At 43.9% G+C, this 19,066-nt stretch overlaps 1 protein-coding gene across 1 annotated transcript; it reads right to left on the reverse strand.

Moving 5' to 3' along the window:
* Positions 1-80: 80 nt before the first annotated feature.
* LOC114934890 (uncharacterized) lies at positions 81-4,158 on the reverse strand. The gene is made up of 2 exons (XM_029307599.1): positions 1,384-4,158; positions 81-1,316 (listed from the first exon to the last, which is right to left on the reverse strand). Exons 1-2 carry the CDS (start codon positions 4,156-4,158, stop codon positions 81-83), a joined length of 4,011 nt encoding a protein of 1,336 aa, XP_029163432.1.
* Positions 4,159-19,066: the final 14,908 nt, after the last annotated feature.

The following is a 19,066-nucleotide window of genomic DNA, read 5'->3' on the forward strand; positions in this document are numbered from 1 at the left end:
CGTGGAGTGGCCGCCCGCCATCGGATGCACGGAGGGCAACTGTGAATGTGGCTGCGAACCACTTGACGTCCTCGCGGAATTCAAAAACGCTGCCTGATATGAGCCAAGGTGGCCTGGACTCCGCCGTGAAGTGTTCGCCTGTGGGCGGCGTCAACCACCAGGTGCGTCAGGTGAGACTGCGGCGGTAGGATGGCAGGATGACGTTGATCGGCGTCCAAAATTGCGTGTTTTAGACGCCCGCTGACTCGCAGGGTGCCCTCGTCGTCCAACATGGGAACCAGCTTGCGGAGTGAGCTCCGGGCAGGCAGCGTCTTTCCAGCACGGACGTACTGCAGCTCGGCATGGTAGCTCGACTCCTGAGCTACCTGGATCCATTTAGATAAAGCGGCCTCCAACTCCTCAGGTTCCAAGGAGGCCGACACAGCTTCGCTGTCTGCTGAGTGACGCCCTCGTGCCCTCCAGCGCCAGATCCAGGCGGACACGCGAAGCAGGCGACGAAGGCAGGAAAAGCGGCAGAGCTCCTCAGCTTCTCGTTCCTCGGCGGCTGCATGGCATCGGAACGGTCGCTGCTCCGGTAAGTCGGCCGTTTCCAAGAGTCCGACGTCCTTCGGCCAAGAGTCCGCGTGATGACGGAGATATTCCGGCCCTCGCCACCACAGATGATGTTCCAGGAGCTCCTTCGGTGACACCCCTCGGGAGGCACAGTCTGCAGGGTTCTCCTTGCCAGGTACGTGCTGCCATCTCGCATCCTGGTTGTCGCGGTGAATTTCAGCGACGCGGTTGGCTACGTACGTATTCCACTTTGCAGGGTGTCCACGTATCCAGCCAAGTGTCACCGCAGAATCCGTCCAGAGGGTGACCGCCGACTTCTCCAGATCCAAGGAGAGCCGCATATGCTCTGCTAGCTTTGACAGCAGAGCTGCTCCGCAGAGCTCTAGTCTCGGCAGCGATACACGCTTCAACGGGGCCACCCTGCTCTTGGCGACCACCAGGTTGATGCGGGGCAGTCCGCCATCCTCCACCCTGCTGTAGACCACAGCAGCGTAAGCCCGTTCGGAGGCATCCGAGAAGCCGTGGAGCTCCATGGGGCTGCTTGGAGCGTTGCTGTGCAGCCAACGTGGCAGTCTGATCTTCTCCAGTACCGGCAATTCCTCCTCGAGGGCTGTCCATGCGGCGGTGTCCTCGCGTGATAGCGGTGCGTCCCACTCGAGCTGCTGCAGCCACGCCGACTGGATCAGCAACTTTGCACGCACGAGGATTGGTGCTAGCCAGCCCAGCGGGTCGAACAGGCGAGCGGTCTGCGCCAGCACGGTCCGCTTGGTAGGTGGGGCCGATGGAGTCAGCCGGACAGACAACGAGAAGGTGTCTTCGTGCGGATTTCACCAAATGCTCGTCTGCAGGTAACCTCGCGCCGGCCGTCGTGCCTAGTTGATGCTCGACAGGGATGAACTCCAGGAGGCGGTTGTCGTTAGAGGCCCACTTCCTCAGCGGAAAGCCGCCCGCCATGCAGAGCGAGGTCACTTGTCCCAGGAGGCAACGAGCAGAGTCCAGGTCAGCAGCTCCGGTGAGTATGTCGTCCACATACACGTCGTGCTGCAGGACGTCGGCACCGAGCGGGAAACGGTTGGCTTCGTCTGACGCAAGCTGCCGCAGCACTCGTATGGCGAAATATGGTGCGCTCGCCAAGCCATACGTGACCGTATTTAGCCGGTACTCGCTGACCCCGTTGTTCTCTGCCCACAGGATCCGTTGTAGGTCTCGATCGTCCGGATGAAGCTGAATTTGCCGGTACATCATTTGAACGTCGGCCATGAAGACGTACCGGTGCCGCCGCCATCGAGTCAAGACATCAGCGAGAGACGGCAGCAAGTTAGGTCCAGAGTGCAGCACACCGTTGAGAGACGCCTCGGCGCCCGTGCGAGCTGATCCGTTGAAAACGACGCGGATCTTGGAACCGGCAGCCGAAGTCCGCAGCACCCCATGATGTGGCAAGAAATTGATCCGGTCACCTGGTGAAGCCACAGTGGAGGCAGCGAGCGTCATATGCCCGAGGGTGATGTACTCGCGCATGAAGTCGCGGTACAGCACTCCGAAGTTGGTGTCGCGGTCGAAGCGACGCCTCATGACGTCGAGGAGACGTGATGCGGCGCGACGGGTGGGGCTTAAGTCCGGCAACCTCGATCGCAGCGGGAGTCGCACCTGATAGCGGCCGTCTGATAGTCGTCGATGGGTGCGCAAGAAGTGGTCCTCGCACTCCTGCTCGTCAGCGGTCAGCGGAAGGACGGCACGGGGAGGCTCCTCCGTTTCCCAAAAACGACGCACCAGCTCGGCAAGGTCCTCCACTGTGGTACACTGCAACGACGACACGGGATTCGTGATGTGGCAGGTCCCAATGGCGCCCAACAGCACCCATCCGAAGCGCGTCAGCAGCGCTCCTGGCTCCTGCGGCCCTCCTCTACGAAGACCTTTCGGCATGGCGAGATCCAGGTACACATCCGCACCGAGCAGTAGTTCCACGGGATCCTGGCGGTGGAATTCAGGATCAGCGAGGTCGAGGTCCTCAAGGTGCGGCCATGAGCGTGCTTCTCCCTCAGGAATGCCGCCGTACACGGTTAGGCGCGGCAGCACGAGAGGCGAAGCGGCGAGCGCGAAGTGCCCGTCGCGCGAGAAGATGGTGACCGCTGTTCGCCCTCGAGAGACGCCTGACTGGATGCCACCTACTCCGAAGATGGCCACTGAGGAGGGAGTCCGCGGCAGGCAAAGGCGTTGTGCCAGAGATTCCGCGATCAGTGATGTCTCCGAACCCGGGTCAATCAGGGCGCGGACGTCGTGGCGAGTGCCCGCGCGATCAGCCACCAGCACGCGCGCGGTTGCCAGAAGCGCTGATCGGCATTCCACCGGCGGTCGCCTGGCCACGTGGGTCGTCACCGCGGAAGATGGTCCGGCAGCAGGCAGAGCCACAACGGTGAAGGTGTCGTGAAGAGAGGAATGGTGCTTGCTAGAGCACTTCATGCACACCTTGGAGGACGTGCAATCAGCAAGGAGATGCCGACCCAGGCAGTTCCAGCACCGTTGGTGAGCATTGATTGCCTCCTTTTTTTCAGCCACTGTTTTTCTCTTGTACAGCTCACAGTACGCGATAAAGTGATCCTTCTTGCAGAGCGGACAGCTGCGGCTCGGGTCTGATCCCTTGCTCCCCACGTGGCTTGTGCGAGCGGCGCGGTTGGATTTCTCCAAGGGCTTGCCAGATGGTCCGGGCCTGGTGGACTGGAGGACCTCCAAGGTCATCAGCTGCTCTTGCAGGAACTCCCGGAGCGTGTCGTACGACGGCGGCTCGGCAGACTTGCCGAGCGAACTCTCCCACTCGCGTTGAGTTTCGGCGTCCAGCAGTTCGACGACCAGGTGCACAAAAAGGTCGGTGCAGTCGCTTATCGGACGCCCGATGCCCTTCAGAGCGCCCACTGTGATGAGCACGCCGTGGAAGATTCGACGGATGCCGTCGGGCGAGGGAGCCTTCATCCTCGGCAGCGATGTGAAGGCCGTCAGGTAGGAACGCACGAGGAGGCGCTTGTTCTCGAAATATGTCGTCAGCATGTCCCATGCCTGTTCCAGGTTGTCTTCCGTGGAGGGCAAGTTCCGAATGAGCTGCTCCGCGTCGCCCTTGACACTCGTCCTGAGATAGTGCAGCTGCTCGATCTTAGTCAAGGATGGATCCCCGAGGATGATGGAGCGGAACAGGTCCCGGAAGCTTGGCCAATCCTCGAACTTGCCACTGAATTGAGGCAGATTGATGCGTGGCAGGGTCCTGCGGGACGGCGCGCTTCCTCGAGCCTTCTCGGAGGTGTCAGCTTCCGACGGCGTGGAAAGCCTTTCCTCCATCTCGGCAAGTTCGGAGCGTTGCGTGTAATACGCCGTTTCGACCTTGCTTGGAAGGTCGTCGGAGGTGTACTCATCTTCCTTTATCTCCTTCCAGTATTTGTCGCGGAGCTCCGCGTGCAGCTCCTGAAATCTGGTCCACTTGTCGTCCAGGAGGCGGATCGCAGCTTGGATGGTGTCCACGTTCAGCTTGGCCGCCCCGATTTTTCGTAAATTGTCGACACTACGTAATATACGCACGTGAAGTTCATGTTGAGCGTCGATCAATTTATCCATGCCCATTTTGTTCGTTACAGGTCACAGATCACCCTGGTCGCGCACACACTTAGACTGCGAAGCACAGAAGATGCCGGACGCGACGAATACGCGGAGAGGATCCGGCTCGAAGGACCAAAAAATGTGCGAATTCGTGGCAACGCGGAGTGCGAACCGGTGTGCGAGTGAATTGTAAGATTTTCTAAGGAGCACAGCACAACGACACCAAAAAAAAGAGAGAGACAATGTTACTGAGAACGGCACTGTATTTTTGCTATGTACAAGAAATGAGAGTCGCGCACAGATAAAAAATACACGGATTGCAAGAAGTGCAATCCACAAAGAATAAAGTATTCGCGAGAAGTGCGATACCACGGAACGTTGTGAAAAAAAACGTAAACGAAGAAAACTCTCGGTCTGTGCATGCGAGCTGCGACAAAGCGAGTGAGTGTGGAACGCGCGGGAAAACAGTTTTATCCTGCCGACCTTCGAGAAGGTTTTAATGTAAAATTACCGAACTTGTAATTTTGCAATGTAATGCTGTGGAATCCTCTCGAGTGTCGGAGGACAAAACTGTTTTGCCTTTTCTGTTTTGTTTGGCCAGCCCGCGTAAGCGGGCTGGCGACAGCCGAAGGCGTTTGGCGCGCGAAACGCGCGCAGCGCGATTGGTGCCGTGCGATTAGCGCAAATTGACGCGCCGAATTTGATATTGAAAATATCACGTTTCCGCACTGCATGCGTACATGCACTCACACACATACACACTCTCTCTCTCTTTCTCTCTCTCTCTCTCTCTCATCCGCAACAAGTGCCAACGCAGCAATATTAAGACGGTCAAACCAAGAACCGTACGAACTCGAAGAATTTGCCAACGAACCAGGGATACACTTCGAAAGAATAGGTCACCTACACTGCTCTAAAAGTACGTGGAAATTAGTAATAAAATTAGATCTAGCTACATTAACCGCAAAACAGGGATATATACGAAATTACATAGAACAAACAGAAAAAACATGCAATATATTAACGCAACGAAAAACATGCCTTAACTTGTTAATATTACAAAACAAACGTTAAATTATTTAGAAAAGACAACAATGCAAATAACTACATTCTACGACAGACGTACAGACAAACGTAAGGAAATAATTGACGGGATAGGTACAATAGCAAAAACATTGTTTGGTACCATGGACGCGGATGACGAAAAACGTATATAAATGAACAACTAGAGTTAATAAATAGCCGACAGAGCACGATACAACACACAGTTTGACATCAACTGACAATAATCAACGATACGATAACACACATAAATAATAATGAGAATACTTATTAAGTCAGCTCTTTTAATTTTTAAAACCACAATCTCCACTTGATTCCTCTCGACCAATAGAGCCAAACATATACGAGTAAATAAGTTAGAGAATATAATAGAGCAGAGTGAGAAACTCTTACAAGAAAATTTAGCGGAATATATTACATTAGAAAACATACAGAAGCAATATGAAATAATTATGGCAGTTTTAACAGACTCCAATAGGGACGCTGAAAATATCATAGAATACTTAGCGCAAATCGAAGAGGGAAACGTACATCCGAAACTAATACCGTTCGATAACATTGTCGCACATTTAAAGGAAGCCGCAACGCAATTAGAACAGGGAGATTATTTCCTGTTTAAAACACATACAGAGTAAATTGGCATGAAATAAAGAAACATGCAAGCGTAAGCGCATACGTAAGCAAAGACTATAATTTATATGTATATATATATATATATATAATATGTTAATTTATATTTTATAAATTATATATATAACAGAAAGAAAAAAGTGACGGAGAATAATTAAAAGAAAGAGAGAAAGGAAAAAGGAGGTTCATAGAAAAGAAAAAGAAAGAAAAAGAAGAAAAAAGGATTCGGAAAAAATAGAGAAAGGAAGAAAGAAAAAGAAGGAAGGAGGTGTATAATATTTGGTAAATATATTTTAGGTAAATATATATATATATATATATATATATATGTATACATATACAGGGTAAGTCATTTTAATGTCCCACCCGAAATATTTCTGTTCGTATGCATTTTACGAAAAAATGTTTTAGACAAAAGTTGTGTGGTTTCGAGGGGGTCATAAGATGATACCATTGGTTTGACCTTGAAGAGTCATTGGAAGGTCATGTAAAGGTCACTTCAATTTTTTTTAATGGAACACTCTCTATATTTTTGCATATTTCTGTAGCTTACCTTGAGAGCTCCAAAACACTATTATAAAGTATTTTTTTATTTAATGATTTTCGAGTTATAAGATTTCAAAGTTGCAGTATTTTAACATAAAATACGAAAAATCTTGCAAAATATTCATTTTTCGATTATCATGCCTTAATACTTTTATCATCAGAATAATGAGACGAATCAGTTGGTACAAAGAAAACACATGGTTGTCTTTAAGAAAAATTGTGCAACTGCTTATTGTAATTTTCATATTTTTTTTAAGGCAACTATGTGCTTTCTTTACATCACCTGATTCGTCTCATTATTCTGTGCATTAAGGTATGATACTCGGAAAATGAATATTTTACAAGATATTTTGTATTTTATGTCAAAATACTGCAACTTTGGAGCTTTATAATTCGAAAAATACTTAATAAAAAATATTTTATTACAGTGTTTTAGAAAGCTCTCGTGGTAAACTATAAGAATATGTAATAAAAAATAGTAGGTTCCATTTAAGAAAGTGAAGGAGACCTTTACGTGACCTTAAAATGACTATTCAAGGTCAAACCAATGGTACCATCTTATGGCCCCCTCGAAACCATACAACTTTTGTCTGAAACATTTTTTCGTAAAATGCATAGGAACAGAAATATTTGGGGTGGGACATTAAAATGACTCACCCTGTATACAGCGTGTCCCACCTAGATGTGGCTCATCCCTTTTAACTTTTAAATTAAAAGAAATAAACCATAACAAATATATATGAAATTAAATGGTTTGAACTGAACTCTATTGTGAGCATAGTGGTTGATTTCAAAAATTATTTGTATTGAAGAACGGAGAGGTATGCATAATTTTTGTATAATAATGTAGATATTTTGATATAATAAAAGTTGTAGTACTATTTGAAACGAATGCAACGATGTATGATTGAATATAAATATTTCATATATTATACAAGTTTTATCGATTTGAAATATCGTGAGCGACGTCTACCTTTTCAGTTTCAGCCCTGCAATATGACCAACTTCTGATTCGTGTATTATGATTAAATGACAATGTGACATACGTCAATCTCTAATACGCGTCAGAAGTTGATCATATTGCAGGGCTAAAACTGAAAAGGTAGATGTCGCCCACGATATTTCAAACCAATAAAACTTGTATAATATGTGAAATATTTATATTCAATCATACATCGTTGTATTCGTTTCAAATACTACTACAACTTTTATTATATCAAAATATGTACATTATTATACAAAAATTATAGCAGAGAGGAGGGAAAGGAATATGGCGGAAAGTGAGAGGACGTTGTGCAAGAGTGCTCCGAAAAAGTTAAGATAATGTGAGGTGAAAGAGGAGGAAGGAGGGACAAATGAAAGAAAGTAAGGAAATGAAGGGAAAGGAAACGAGCAAAGGAGAAGTGACGAAAAGTGGAGAATAGGAAGACAAGTAGTGGAATGGTGGACACGTGGAGAAAGCATGCACGGTACGCACGGTGAAAAGGGGACATGCAGGGAAGGATGGAGGAAGGAAGCGAAAGGGAGGAAGGAAAAAGAAGAGCTGGAGAAGAAACAGAGGGTGGAAAATGAAGTGCATGGAAGGAAAGAGGAAAGAGCAGGAGATGGCTGTGGAACAGTCGTACACGTGGCATATGTCATGGGAGGACGCACGGCCAGAGAGGAAGAGAGGAGGAGGATGAGAAAGAAAGGGAAGATGAGTAAGAGAGGAAAAAGGAGGAAAGGAACAGGGATAAGAATATAGGAAGGAAGAAGCAAGAGAGGAGAGAATAAAAAGCTTTGTATGGAAAAAAAGAAGAAAGGAAGAAAGGAGCAGAGGAGGAGAAAGGAGAGGGTCAATAAGACAGGAAGGAAAGGACGGTAAGGAAGGAAGCGTAGCAGTAGTGGTAGGCGAGAGAGGGAGCTAGAGATGGCACAAGGGAGAGTAGGAAAAACACGTGAAAGGAAGGAATTTGCACGTGCATTGTCACGCATGATACGCAAGTACGCACATGATGAGAATAAATAAAGGCGAAAGTGTAGGAGATAAGGGTTAAACAAAAGGCGGAGGTGAGGAGAGCTGAAGGAAGGAGAAGTCAGAAGTGAAGGGTGAAAGGAGAGAGAGGAGAGGAGAAGAGGAAACGGCAGAAGAGGAAGGAAGAAGACAGGAAAGGACGAAGAGGAGATACAAGGTGGTTAGGTACAAAGAAGAGAGAGGAAGAGACAGGTGGGCTGAAGAGAGGAAGAGAAAAGAGAAAAGTGCAATACAGGAAGATGAAGGAGAGAGTGAATGAAAAAGAAGAATGGAGGGGAGCAGGACCTGCGGGTGCAAAGAAGAAATGAAGGAGCTGAAGAGAAAGATGGACAGAGTGGAAATGATGGTGGAGGATATAGCGAGATGGGTAAGGGAGGAGAGAGAGAGTAGGGAGAAAGAAGAGAAAAGAGACAAGGAGGCAGAAAGGGATGAGATAGAAGAGGAGACCCTGGAGGGAACAGAGGAGGAAATGGAAGAGAGGATCAAAGGAGGAGAAGGAAAAGCAAAAGAGGGAAGGAAAAGGGAAAGGAAGAAGATTGAAAGAACAGGAAAATCTAGAAGAAAGAGGAGAAGACTGGTGGAAAATAGTGAAGGAGGAGGAAGAAAAGAGAGAGAAAAAGAGAGAGAGAAGGGAGAAAGTGGAAGAAAAGGAAAAGAAGAGGAGAGAGGAAGAGAAAAAAGAAGGAGCTTGTGGAGCTGAAGAAGGAGAGAAACAGAGGAGAAGGAAAGGAGAAGGAAATGAGAGAACGGAGAAGAAAGATGAAAAAGGGAAGATAGAAAGAAAGGCAGAGCAGAGGGAAAGAAGAAAGGAAAAGAAGGAGGTGGAACGAAAAAGAATGGAGGAAGAAGAAAGGGAAGACAGGAGCAGTGAAGAGGAGAATAAATGGAAAAAGGAAGAAGAAATGTGGAGAAAAATGAAGGAAAGAGAAAGGAGAAGGAATAGAGAGAGAGAGAAGAGAGAGAAAATAGAAAGAAGATCGGAGGAGATGGAAAGAAGATGGAGGAGGAGAAAAAATATTGCGTGGAAAGGACTGGATGGAGAAGACCAGAGGGAGAGGAGGATACTGCTGGAGAGGATGATAGAGGTGGTGCTGGATAAAAAAGCAGATATAGCAGGGTCATGGGAGGTGAGGGGAGGATGATGGAAAAATGATAATGATTGTAGAGATGGAGAATGAAAAGAATAAGAGAGATCTCTTGGAGAATGGGAGAATGATGTGGAGGAAATGGGAAATAGGAATTGAAGAGGATTTGACAAGAGAGGAAAGGAGAATTAGGTGGATGATGATGGAAAGAGCGAGGAGAGAGAGAGCTAGAGGGAAAGAGGCGATGGTAAGTGGTAAAAGGTTGTAGATAGAGAGGGAGGAATGGGAATGGAATGAGGAGGAACAGAGATTAGAGAGGAAAGGGAAATAGAGGGAGGAAGGGAAAAGGGGAAGAGGGAAGGCACTCAGAAAATTTAAGGTCGCAAAATGGCCAGGCGACATTAATAAATATTATTAATAATTAATAGCAGGTATCTTGTATCGCCAGTGATGAATAAAATTAAAAATAACTGTGAGACGACTCAACTGGCTTAAATTGATTCTTATTATTAGTTTGATGTCATATACAAGAAAAGACAACGTTTCGACCTTAGGTTTAGGTCCTTATCAAGTCTAAAATTAAAATTAAAAAATACAATAGATGTACATACAAGAATTTCGATTTTTAAGAAAGCAAAGCGCAAACCAAAATTGTAATAACAAATTAAGACGTACCTTACAAAATCTTTAGTACAATATATAATTAAGTTTTTTCATTTTACACATTTTAATATAAATACTGTGTTACGTAAAACGTTCAGTATGGATGGTAAAGGAGAACTAAGTTAAACAGTTTTGATTATTCTATCATAGATCGGATTCAAATTCTCTGTGTCTTTCTGTAGGTTGATCGTGTTGTTAAATTTTTTTATAAAAAACATTTCAGCAATCTCTCTTTTCCTAGTGTTTGTTTCTCGATGTAAAATATTTAAGTTTGTCCATTTAAAGTCATGCGAAAAATCATTTCTATGTTTGCTTATAACATTTTGGTTGCTGACATGCATTTTTATATTATTCATGTGTTCTTTAATCCGAGTATTAAGGTGTCTTTTAGTTTGTCCAATGTATGTGGCGTCACAGTCGTTGCAGTCAACTTTATAAACTATCTCGGTCATATCGGCTTTAGGTAATTTGTCTTTTCGGGGTTTAATAACAGTATCTAGTTTTTTTGGAATCGTATAAATAACACTTAAGCCTGTTTTCTTAATAGATCTCTCAATAGTCTTACTTAGGTTCTTAACATACGGCATTAAAATACAAGACGAAATATCAAATACATTATTTTTGTCAACTACGTTATGAGAATTTCCTAAAAAAACATGTTCTTTTATACACATATCGCTCAATGACCGTCCTAGGGAAACATTATTCAACAAGATTTTTTTAACCATCTGTAAGTTCTCATTATGAAATCGTTTATCCGATAACAAAATAGCGTGGTCTACTAAGTTATTAATGGTGTTAACTTTGTATTTAAACGGATGGTTAGAATGGTAGTTTAAATATCTACCAGAGAAGGTGGGTTTCTGGTACCAACTAGTCAATAGTTTACCATTGTTTCTAAAAACCAATGTATCCAGAAAGTTAATCTTGTTATTTATCTCTGTTTCATGCGTAAATTGCAAACGGTGATGGTAATTATTAAACGTAGTCAAAATGTTATCAATTTTATTGCGTGGTACTATTGCAAAAATATCATCAACGTACCTATAATAAGGAATTTCCACAATTAATTTGTGATTTATTTGATAGAACTCATGTAAAATCTAATGATTTTTTTCAACATATTCGTAGTTATAATAGTTCATTTTTGTTTGCATCATTTAACGCTAATTTAAAGAATTTTCAAAATAGACGACCTGGTCCATATTGTTTCAAGATACAGGGACAGATATATTATCAAGTTAATACAGCATTATACGCTGCACAAAATGAAAGTCCTACTTATGGTTAACTTTTTATTGTGGATGCAAATGAAGCAATAGAGCATCGTCTTAATCAAAATTCACATTTAGATTTGAAAATTATGCGATGCTGTTTGCATAAATGTTAATACAAATAGCATAAATCTCATTAATAAAATAGATTATCATATTTCAATGCAACGATATCTGAATACATACCATTTTTTATTATCGTTATAGCACTTGCTTTCTGAATCTTTCAGACGATAACCCGTATCCTTTTTGTAACTGTTGTGTATGGGATAATGCGGCTGGATTATTGAATATGAATAATGCACTGTATTCACTATTAACTAAATATATTTGAAATACAATTGTCGGAGCCGATGAGTACCGTGTCGTGGCTCACGGAAGAGAGAGCCGCGCTTTTTGGCGCACGCCAACGCTAGTCGCCGCGTGCGCGTTCTCCAGCGCGCGCATGTCCATCGATCGTCGCGCGTAATCCGGATCGATATTTTTTTCTTTTATTTATGAAAATGGGTATCTCTCAACAGTAACATCCAATTTTTAATACCGTAGAAATAGATAAACAAATGCTACTGATGATGCACATACTTTTGAGCACAAAATAATACAATATAACTGTAATTATGTTTCCCCCTACAAGTGTGCGATGTAAAAAAAAAAATATTTTTTTTACTTATTCAAATTTCTATATCTTGTAAATGTGTGAAACATAATTTAAGTTTTAAATAGTTTATATAACTTTTTATTCAAATATTGTAAAATTAATAAGTAATAGGTCGACTAAACGAGCAAAGGAATTTTAGATTAAATAATGTTTATTTTAATATATTAGTTAGTCATTTAGTTAGTCCATTTTTTCTTGTTTGAATTTAAAGAAAACTAATAGTTAAAATTCTTCAAATATTTAAAAATTAATAGAATTATATCCGTCAGTGACGTATATTCACCTTCTAACATGCAACTGTTTGTGGGAATATTTGGTTGAAAAATTTCAGGCGAATGGAATAAGATTCATAACACTACAAATAACAGCTAGTATAAAGGGAATTCTCCACGCATAGATTGCATAAAATAACAATTTCTTTTTCTGTTGCTGTTTCACATTTTTTTGTAATGAACATGATCTGCGAAAAAAATTATGTTATATTTTGCCAAAAACGATAGAAAAAATTATAATGCAAATGCACATTAAAATAATTATTGTTTTCGATCGCGGTTCTTAAAACTTGTTCTATATATAAAAATAGACATTATATAAAGCACTATACGAACTCTACCATACATTCATATTATTACTTTAATATGTATGCAGTTATAATATAACATACATATTATATATGCTGCAGAGATTATTCTATATAAAGAATTTCTTTTAACGTTGATAGTTAAAGTATAAAAAATAAAATAAAGTATAAAATATTCTCGAATGACTTGCCTGAATGTCCACCACATATCGAAACTCAATATATTTAACAAGAAGAAACTTGCCAAAAACAAAAGTAAATTAAAAAGGCTGAAAATGGAATAAATAATATTTTAATCATTTAATCATTTTTGCAGCAATATTTTTAATAAATACTATTAATATTGAATTAAATAATGTTTCGATTTAACGCATACATTATTCAGGCAAACATAATAAATTGATTAGATGTCAAAATACAAAATTCAAATTTAAATTTTATTCATTATAATTAATGAATTTAATTTGTTTTTAAGATTTTAATAGATTATATATATATATATATATATATATATCCAAGGAATAGTAAGATAATAAGTAATAATAAATTTGTGAAAATATAATAATATATTAATATATTGATATATAGATATATTAATATATTAATAATATAATAATATATCAATAACAAATATATATGTACATTGTATTGTTATAATTATATGTACATTGTGTCGTTATAATTTGTTGTTGATAAAGCAGGTTCTCGCATTGAAACATAACAGTCTTTTTTCACGCCTCACTCGCGCCATCCATCGTCAACGCTCTGTTCTCTCCCGTCTCTTAAGTCAGTCGCATACGAACCACGGTCCAAGAGTCACGCAACGATTGAAAGTTTGAATAAAGTTTTTTGCATTCAAACTACAGACATTATCAAGTTTCTACCTCTCCAATTCGATATTCCAGCTACGTTCATTCTCGCCTTAACAGGTTATGGGCCCAGACACCCTACCGGCGTGCGAATATCGAGAGCTCTCTGATCGAGTAAAAGCGTGCGGAACGGTGTGATCGGCGCGGCCATCACGGTAGTCGAGGAACAGCACGTGTTGTGGTCGAGTCTCGGTCGAGCCTCGTATTCTCGATAGATAAAAAATATCGTGTAAAGAAACGGACATTTTCTGCCACGAAACGCGTGTGATCGAGTGTCGGTGACGAAATCCTTCTCTTGTCAACACTGCGTGGATCTGCGAGATGCCGGACGACGTGTCGTCCAGGCTGGTCAAACGATTTGACGGCACAAATTTCCAAGGCTGGAAGTTTTAGATTACGGCCGTGCTGATGGCGAACGAGATCTATGATGTCGTCGACGGAACGCGAGTAAGATCGCTTAATGCCGCCGGCGTCAACGCAGAGTTAACAAAGGAATGGATACGAGACAACGCCAAGGCAATGGCAATCATCGGCTGCGCGATGGAGAGCGCACAGCTCGAAAGCATGCTCATCTGCACAATGGCGAAAGCTATGTGAGACAGGCTGAGCGCGGTGCACGAGCAGAAGACGGCGTCGAACAAACTCGTCCTTTTGCAGCGTTTCCACGAGTTCCAGATGTCTCCATCGGACTCAGTCGTGTAGTACGTCTCGAAAATACTAAACATGACACGGCGACTGACGGACCTTGGAGAAGCCGTGTCGGAAGCAACGATCATGGCCAAGATACTCGCCAATTTAACGTTGAAGTATAGTGTCCTGAGGACGGCCTGGGACAGTGTGGAAACTGAGCGACAGACGGTGGAACATCTTCAAGAAAGGCTTATCAGGGAAGAGAGCCGGCTCGACACGGAAGGTGATGCAACGAGTGCACTAGCTGTCTCGAAACAAAGAAATTCCAAGGACGGTTCGGGAACAAAGAGCTCTGAAAAGAAGGAAAAACGATGTTCAAAGAAGAATGTCGAGTGCTACCGTTGCCAGGAGAAAGGTCATTACGCCAGCGAGTGTCCTACAAAGAGCAAAAGGGAAAACAACAACAAAAGAAGCCAAGGTCAGTCGAGCAGCGAGTGCGCGTTCGTCGCGAGTGCGCTCGAAAGAAGCCCGAAAACGGCAGCGAGCGACGGAGAAAATCTGAAGCCGACGCACGAGCAGAGAAAGCAGTTACTAAAAGCCGACACAAAGGATGTCTGGCTTACCGACAGCGGTGCGTCAGCGCACATTACCTTCCGTCGGGATTGGATGGAGAACTACCGAGCGGTGAAAGGTGAGAGCATCTTCCTGGGCGACAACGGAAAATGCGACGTTACCGGCACAGGAAATGTGCGAGTCGAGAAGCTCGCGAACGGAGTATGGGAGCGCGCGGTGATAAAGAACGTGTTACTAGTGCCACGTTTGGCAAAGAACCTTTTCTCCGTCGGGGCACGCGCCGCAAAAGGGTTCCGAGTGATGTTCGAAAAAGATAACGTTGAGATCTCGCGTAATGATGTTGTCGAAGCGACGGGATTGCGACAATCGAACTCACTATATAGAATGTTCATCCGTGAGCCGCGGTCACGCGGGGAAGCAAATGTGACCGCGCTGGACCTTAGCCTGTGGCACGAGCGACTCGGCCACATACACAAACGAGCACTAAGTGACCTCGTTCAAAAGGATCTGGTGAAAGGAATGAAAGTAAAAAACGCTGAAGAGTTTTTTTGTGAAGTCTGCCAACTGGGCAAGCTACACAAGCTCCCGTTCAACCAAGTCAAAGACAGAGTGGACAGACTCCCGGGCGAGCTGATTCATAGCGACGTGTGCGGTTCTATGTCAACTCGGTCTCTCGGCGATGCGCGCTTCTTCGTCTTGTTCATTGACGATGCCACCGGTTATCGCTACGTCTACTTCATGCGCCACAAAAACGAAGTCTTTGATCGTTTCAAAGAACTTGATCAATTGTTGGAAAACAAGTTTGGTCGGCGCTTGAAAAAGCTGCGCACAGACAACGGTACTGAGTACCGCAACTCGAAAATGACGAAGTACGTGAAGTCACGCGGAATCGCCATGGAGTTCGCGGCGCCGCATACCCCGGAACAGAACGGCAAGTCAGAACGGAGCAATCGGACGGTTGTCGAGTCAGCCAGGACGATGTTGCAGGCGAAAAAGCTGCCGGCGCATCTGTGGGCGGAAGCAACAAACACAGCTGTCTACATCCTGAACCAAACAGGACGGTCAGCAGCAGGCGGAAGTAAGACACCATACGAACTCTGGGAGAAGCGGAAACCAAACCTCGGGCACGCAAGGGTGTTCGGGTCAAAGGCCTACGAGAGGATCCCAAAGGAACTCATAAAGAAATTCGATCCCAGGGCCAAGAAGACCGTACTCGTGGGATACGATGGCGACTCCGAGAACTACAGGTTGTATGATCCCGAGACGAGAAAAGTTTCTGTTTCCAGGCACGTAGTGTTCCGGGAGAGAACCAGCAGTAACGAGACAGGCGAGCTGATAATGTCCGAAGTCGGGGTCGTCCTTCTGTTTCCAGGCAGACGCGAGGTTAACCAGGAGCCGAGAGAACAAGCAGCCAACAACGAAGTCGCTGTCGACAACGCGAGAGTCGGTAATGAGATTGTCGAAAGCGTAGAAGTATCCGATGACAATGGTCCTGCGGACGCCGGAGAAGCTGTCGACAGAGCTGGTCAACAGCGACAAACAGGAGCCGATGATCCCAGAGTCTTGAGGGATAGAGCCTTAATTAGAATACCAGAGAGGTATCGACAGGTAAACCTAGCAGAGCACCATATACCCACGACGTTGCTTGAAGCCACGACCGGACCGGAGGCTGTCTAATGGATCGCAGCAATTCAGGACGAGCTCGAGGCACACGATAAAAACGGGACATGGAGGATTATCCTAAGGGTTCCCGGTAAGAAGACCATCGACTCTAGGTGGGTCTTCAAACTGCTTAGAGACTCAAATGGTGAAGCATACCGCTTCAAAGCGCGCCTTTGCGCACGAGGGTTTCAACAGCGGGAAGGTGTGGACTATACGGAGACGTTCTCGCCGGTCGTCAGGTACGACTCTCTTCGCGTGATGCTAGCCATCATAACGCAACAGGATCTTGAGGCCGTACAATTTGATGTGCGAACGGTCTTCCTTCACGGAGAACTGCAAGAGGACATCTTAATGGAAGTTCCAGCCGGCCTGGACATCGACAAGGTGAAGTGCGACGGTGTCGGTGTCGTATGCAAACTCGTAAAATCTATTTACGGCTTGAAACAAGCACCGCGATGTTGAAACATAAAGTTCACAACTTTCCTTAAGAGGTTCAATTTCATAGAGACTGAAACGGACAAGTGCGTGTTCTCCGGGATCCACAATGGGTCAAAGGTGTATCTCGCGCTGTTCGTTGACGACGGCATCATAGCGGCCGGGTCGTCAAAAGTGTTAAATAAAATTATAAACTGTCTGAGCGAAGTCTTCGACATCACGCTGGGCGACTGCACTTTGTTCGTCGGGTTGCAGATCATTTGAGATCGCATCAATAAAAAGATGTTCGTGCATCAAAAGGCTTACACGAAAAAAATGAATAGAAAGTTCGGGATGAGCTCGGCAAAGAGGGTGTCCGTGCCGGCGGATCCCCAAACAGTTCTGTATCCGGTCGATTCACAATAGGATAGCGTTAACGTTCCGTTCCGCGAAGCCGTCGGTTCGCTTATGTTCCTGGCTATCATGTCCCGCCCGGACATAGCCTACGCTGTCAATTCGGTTAGCAGAATCCTAAATAACCATAACGCTAGTCACTGGCAGGCAGTTAAGAGAATTTTTGCTTATTTGATAGGTACTTTAGATATCGGAATAGAATACAGTGCTGAAAACAAAACGCTCGAGCTAGTAGGTCACTCGGACGCAGACTACGCCAGCGATGTGGAGACGCGAAGGTCTACTACCGGGTATGTCTTTTGTCTGGCCAGCGGGCCGGTTTCGTGGTCGTCCCAGAGACAAAGGCTCGTGTCCATGAGCACAACGGAGGCCGAATACATGGCGGCTTCAACTGCCACGAAGGAAGCGGTGTGGCTGCGTTTCTTACTCAGCGGAGTAGGGCACCCTTGCGAAGCGCCAACAATTATACACGTCGACAATCAAAGTGCGATAAAACTTGTACGGAACCCTGAATTCCATAAGCGCACTAAGCATATCGATGTAAGATACCACTTCATCCGCGAGAAAGTAGAAAACGGGTTAATTAAAGTAGTTTACGTTCCTACTGAATATCAGCTAGCAGATATGTTTACTAAGGCACTATCTAAAACTCGCCTGCAAAAACTATGCGTTAGTCTCGGTATCATTGAGGAAGTTGTCGAATGCTCAAACGGTGGAAGTGATGAGGCAGGTTCTCGCATTGAAACATAACAGTCTTTTTTCACGCCTCACTCGCGCCATCCATCGTCAACGCTCTGTTCTCTCCCGTCTCTTAAGTCAGTCGCAAGCGAACCACGGTCCAAGAATCACGCAACGATTGAAAGTTTGAATAAAGTTTTTTGCATTCAAACTACAGACATTATCAAGTTTCTACCTCTCCAAGCCTCGATATTCCAGCTACGTTCATTTTCGCCTTAACAGTTGTAGAATCCGCATTTATCTCGTATCGTATCGTCAAATTATCATCTTTGTTGTTGGAATTTTGCTGCGATTTCGATAACAAAATGACGAGGAGAAACACGGAACACACAAATGCAAACATTTTTCCACTCATTATTTCACGTAGGAATATACTTTAGAATAATTAGATATAATCGAATTCAGTGTTCATAATTTCTCATATTAGTTTTAAATATGCAACAATTAAAAAATGTCATATTAAATTTATGCATATCTTTGCTTTTGTATTAATTGCAATAAAATGTACTAAGTACAAAATATAATAAAATTAAATTATCTTATTTTGTTTTTCGTCAGCAAAATACCGAAAGATCGATCAGATTTTAGCACGATTACTATTAATATTGATGATTGCATGTATTAAATTTTAATTGTCTCACTAGATAAAGTTAGTATTATTAATATATCACTATATCCGGCTTTCACGTTTTTTCTGATAGAAGAGTACACAAGATACATGTGCCTGCACAGGAGAGAAGATGAGACTACCAAGGACGTCGATAGCTTTGCGAAAAACTGTCCGTCTACTATACTATATGAGACTATATACTGTACAGATATAGGCTTTTACATACCATGTACAAAGAAAACAAAAAAAAATTATTAAAACTTCTACTAACGATAGCTCAACCAATCTAGCAGCAAAATAAAATACTCTCTTGACTGTATTTTAGATATTTAATGCTTAAATGAAGAGTCTCCATATTTCTAAAAATACCGCGCAAATAAATAAATAAATTGATGCGCAGCAAAAGTCAAATAACAAAAATTTATCAATTATTTTTTAAATTTATGTAAAATTGTACTTATTTATTTATTATCTATTAATTTCATTTGTTATCTTCAGACTACAAAAATT

This window comes from Nylanderia fulva, unplaced genomic scaffold, assembly GCF_048542155.1.
Source record: "Nylanderia fulva isolate GAGA-0341 unplaced genomic scaffold, ASM4854215v1 Scaffold362, whole genome shotgun sequence".
Taxonomy (NCBI): domain Eukaryota; kingdom Metazoa; phylum Arthropoda; class Insecta; order Hymenoptera; family Formicidae; genus Nylanderia; species Nylanderia fulva.

Coding starts and splice junctions, on each gene's coding strand:
- LOC114934890 (XM_029307599.1), bottom strand. CDS start 4,158: ATGGGCATGGATAAATTGATCGACGCTCAACATGAACTTCACGTGCGT. Junction 1,317..1,383: donor TACCTGCAGACGAGCATTTG/GTGAAATCCGCA, acceptor CCACCTACCAAG/CGGACCGTGCTGGCGCAGAC.